Source organism: Cyprinodon variegatus, unplaced genomic scaffold (genome assembly GCF_000732505.1).
Source record: "Cyprinodon variegatus isolate N-32 unplaced genomic scaffold, C_variegatus-1.0 Scaffold606, whole genome shotgun sequence".
NCBI lineage: Eukaryota > Metazoa > Chordata > Actinopteri > Cyprinodontiformes > Cyprinodontidae > Cyprinodon > Cyprinodon variegatus.
In genome coordinates this window covers 535,549-538,008 of record NW_015151059.1, presented here as the reverse complement: position 1 = coordinate 538,008, position 2,460 = coordinate 535,549, and the positions used below count along the sequence as shown (strand labels likewise).

The following is a 2,460-nucleotide window of genomic DNA, read 5'->3' as shown; positions in this document are numbered from 1 at the left end:
TTTACAGACCCCAAAACGCCGGCTTCGTATGGATGAGAGGCTGGTTTGGTGAAAAATTTGTGGAAGGAAGCACCACACACGCACTAACACTCAACTGTCCTGATCAAACACCTGGAAAAGGAGGGAAGCAGCCCATGGTCACACTGGAGGAGCTGCAGGGATCCACAGCTCAGGTGGGAGGCCCTGGACTGGAAAACTAAACTTTAATTTGCAGACTGATTAAGTTGGTGAAGATTCTCAGTCATCCAGGTCAAAGTCATTCCGAAGAAAAGTTAGAAAACAATCCGCTGGACTTTGCTTCCAAGTTTGAAGACGTTTTGCTTCCCATCCAGGAAAACTTTTCAATTTAAGTGTTGAGTCCGACGTTTTATAGAGCGGACTATAAATAAAGCCTTGTATTTGCTTAGAAAACATGCAAATTGAAAGGGACATTCTTTGGAGGACCAGAATGTTCACATTTTGGACAAAGAAGACAGCTGGTTTGAGAGAGACATGAAGGAAGCCATCTATGTCAAGAGAGAAAAAGCAACCTTAAACACTATCAGCGCAACCCCTTTGCAGGGAAACAGAGGACCTCGCCTATTCAGCCAGGCCAACAATTCACTCTAACGACCCCCATTACAGAGACATAGACAGGTATGGGGAGTTGCAGGCTAACAAAGAAGCCAAACACCCCCCGTTCCTTAGGGGCGGACCCGTGCTTCAGGTTCAGTTTGCATCTTTTCTAAGCAAAAACAAGGCTTTGTTTTTTTTCCCGCTCTTTAAAGCCTCGAACTCAACGCTATTTCTGACATTTTCAATAGAAAAAGCTTCCTGGATGCGAAGAGAAACGTCTTCAATCTTGGAAACTTTTTTTTAACTTTTCATTGGAATGACTGGTTAGGTTTTTAAAATGTTGAAATGAAGTCAGAATGTAGAGGAAACTGAAAAACTGATCAGATGAAAACAAAACTAAAGTTTAATCTGCAAAAATCTATCAATGAGCTTCACCCAAAACACACAGGAGGAAACACAGCAGCAGCAGTATCATGCTGAGGGGATCCCTTTCTTCAGGAGAAGAAAGATAAATCCAGAAAAGCTTATAGAGGCTGCAGAAGGCTCCAGTAGGACGACCGCCCTGGACATCCAGGGTGAAGAAGGGCTCCAACCTTTAGTCTCTAGACGAATAGAAAACTTTGCGGGTTTTATTCTCAAAGATGAACAGCTCGGTCCTGTACAACCATCCATGAAGTGGATGGGAGCATTTCAGAGCAGATGAACCATTTAAGGATCTGTCCATCGATCATCAGAAGTTCCTCAGTGGTTTTCTCTCAGAACATCCTTCCACCTGTTTAATTGAGCTGATGAGGACCAGAAAACTCTAACAAAGGATACGATATCTTTGAACTCCAGGTGGGGAAACCTCTTCTTCAGCTGGGCAGCTCGCCGTAATGAACTCGTGCCAATCACACTGCACACAGATGGAGACACCATGAAGAAAGATCTGCTCCTTCAGGCTGAGCAAACACCCGGCGTCCATTACTGCTCCTACCTTTTCTCTGGCAGACTGTCCAGAGTTTTCCCTGCATGGTTTGGGTGGAGCACCACTGCATCATGGGGGTTCTCCCTCCTGAAACGAAGGACACAACATGATCTCCTGATTAAACCACAAATATTCATCTTTCCTTCTAATACATGGGAGCAGCACATCTGGAGCGTCAGACCTCCTTCCAAAGCAGATGTTTGACCCAAATGTCATGAAATAGACCAATTAAAGGCCTTAAAATGATTAAAGGTGCAGCAAACAGGAAGTCCGGCTGAGCTCAGAAACTGGGGAAGGGTTCCTCCTGGACTTTTTGCATATCAGGAACTCCTCATAATACCGCCCTCCCACACTGAGCTGTTATCTCCTTGGTAGAGTCTCTGTTGGGAGTTTTTTCCATGCTCCAAACACAGAGGAAATCAAGCTTACTTACTTCAGCACGGCTCCGATGGTGAATCCTGCAGGCAGGGTGGTGGGCAGATCTTTCAGCGAGTGAACGACCAGGTCGACCCTGCAGTCAGAGCAGAGGAACATAGCTTAGAACTCCTCCATTCATGTTTCCTGTCTGAAAGACTTCATTCAGCTGCAGATTACAAGCAGCTGCTACATCTGAAGCAGCTCAGATGTAGCGGCTGCTTGGTAAAGATCTCATCTGCTAAACGGTGCCTCACTGAAGTATCTATACCAGAGAGTAAACAATGAATCAGATTAATGAGACTCTACTACATACCTTAAGATGACAGAGCGACCCACATAGATATAAATTAAGATAAAACAAACTAATCTGTCAGTCTGCCTCAAGCAGAACTCCTCAGGTGAAAAGGTTTTAGTTTCACCTGGTTTAATCTCCTAAAAAGTCTCCTTTAAGGAACCTTTGGATATTTGTCCTAGGTCCCAGGTCCCAGGTCCTAGGTGAGGAACCAGACAAAGCGCAGCCC

General features: G+C 45.0%; 1 protein-coding gene across 2 annotated transcripts in view; it reads right to left on the bottom strand.

Annotated features, from left to right (window-relative positions):
* Nucleotides 1–2,075, bottom strand: part of hmbs (hydroxymethylbilane synthase) — an 8,401-nt gene extending 6,326 nt beyond the window's left edge. Inside the window, exons 1-3 of one of the 2 annotated variants that reach the window (XM_015392778.1) lie at nucleotides 1,956–2,075; nucleotides 1,532–1,609; nucleotides 1,375–1,450 (exon numbers count right to left, since the gene is read on the bottom strand). In XM_015392778.1, coding sequence (XP_015248264.1) covers nucleotides 1,375–1,450; nucleotides 1,532–1,609; nucleotides 1,956–2,056 — 255 coding nt within the window. In that variant the 5' untranslated portion in view covers nucleotides 2,057–2,075. The remainder of the gene's footprint in view (nucleotides 1–1,374; nucleotides 1,451–1,531; nucleotides 1,610–1,955) is intronic. The other variant, XM_015392777.1, reaches the window with a different exon arrangement.
* Nucleotides 2,076–2,460: the final 385 nt, after the last annotated feature.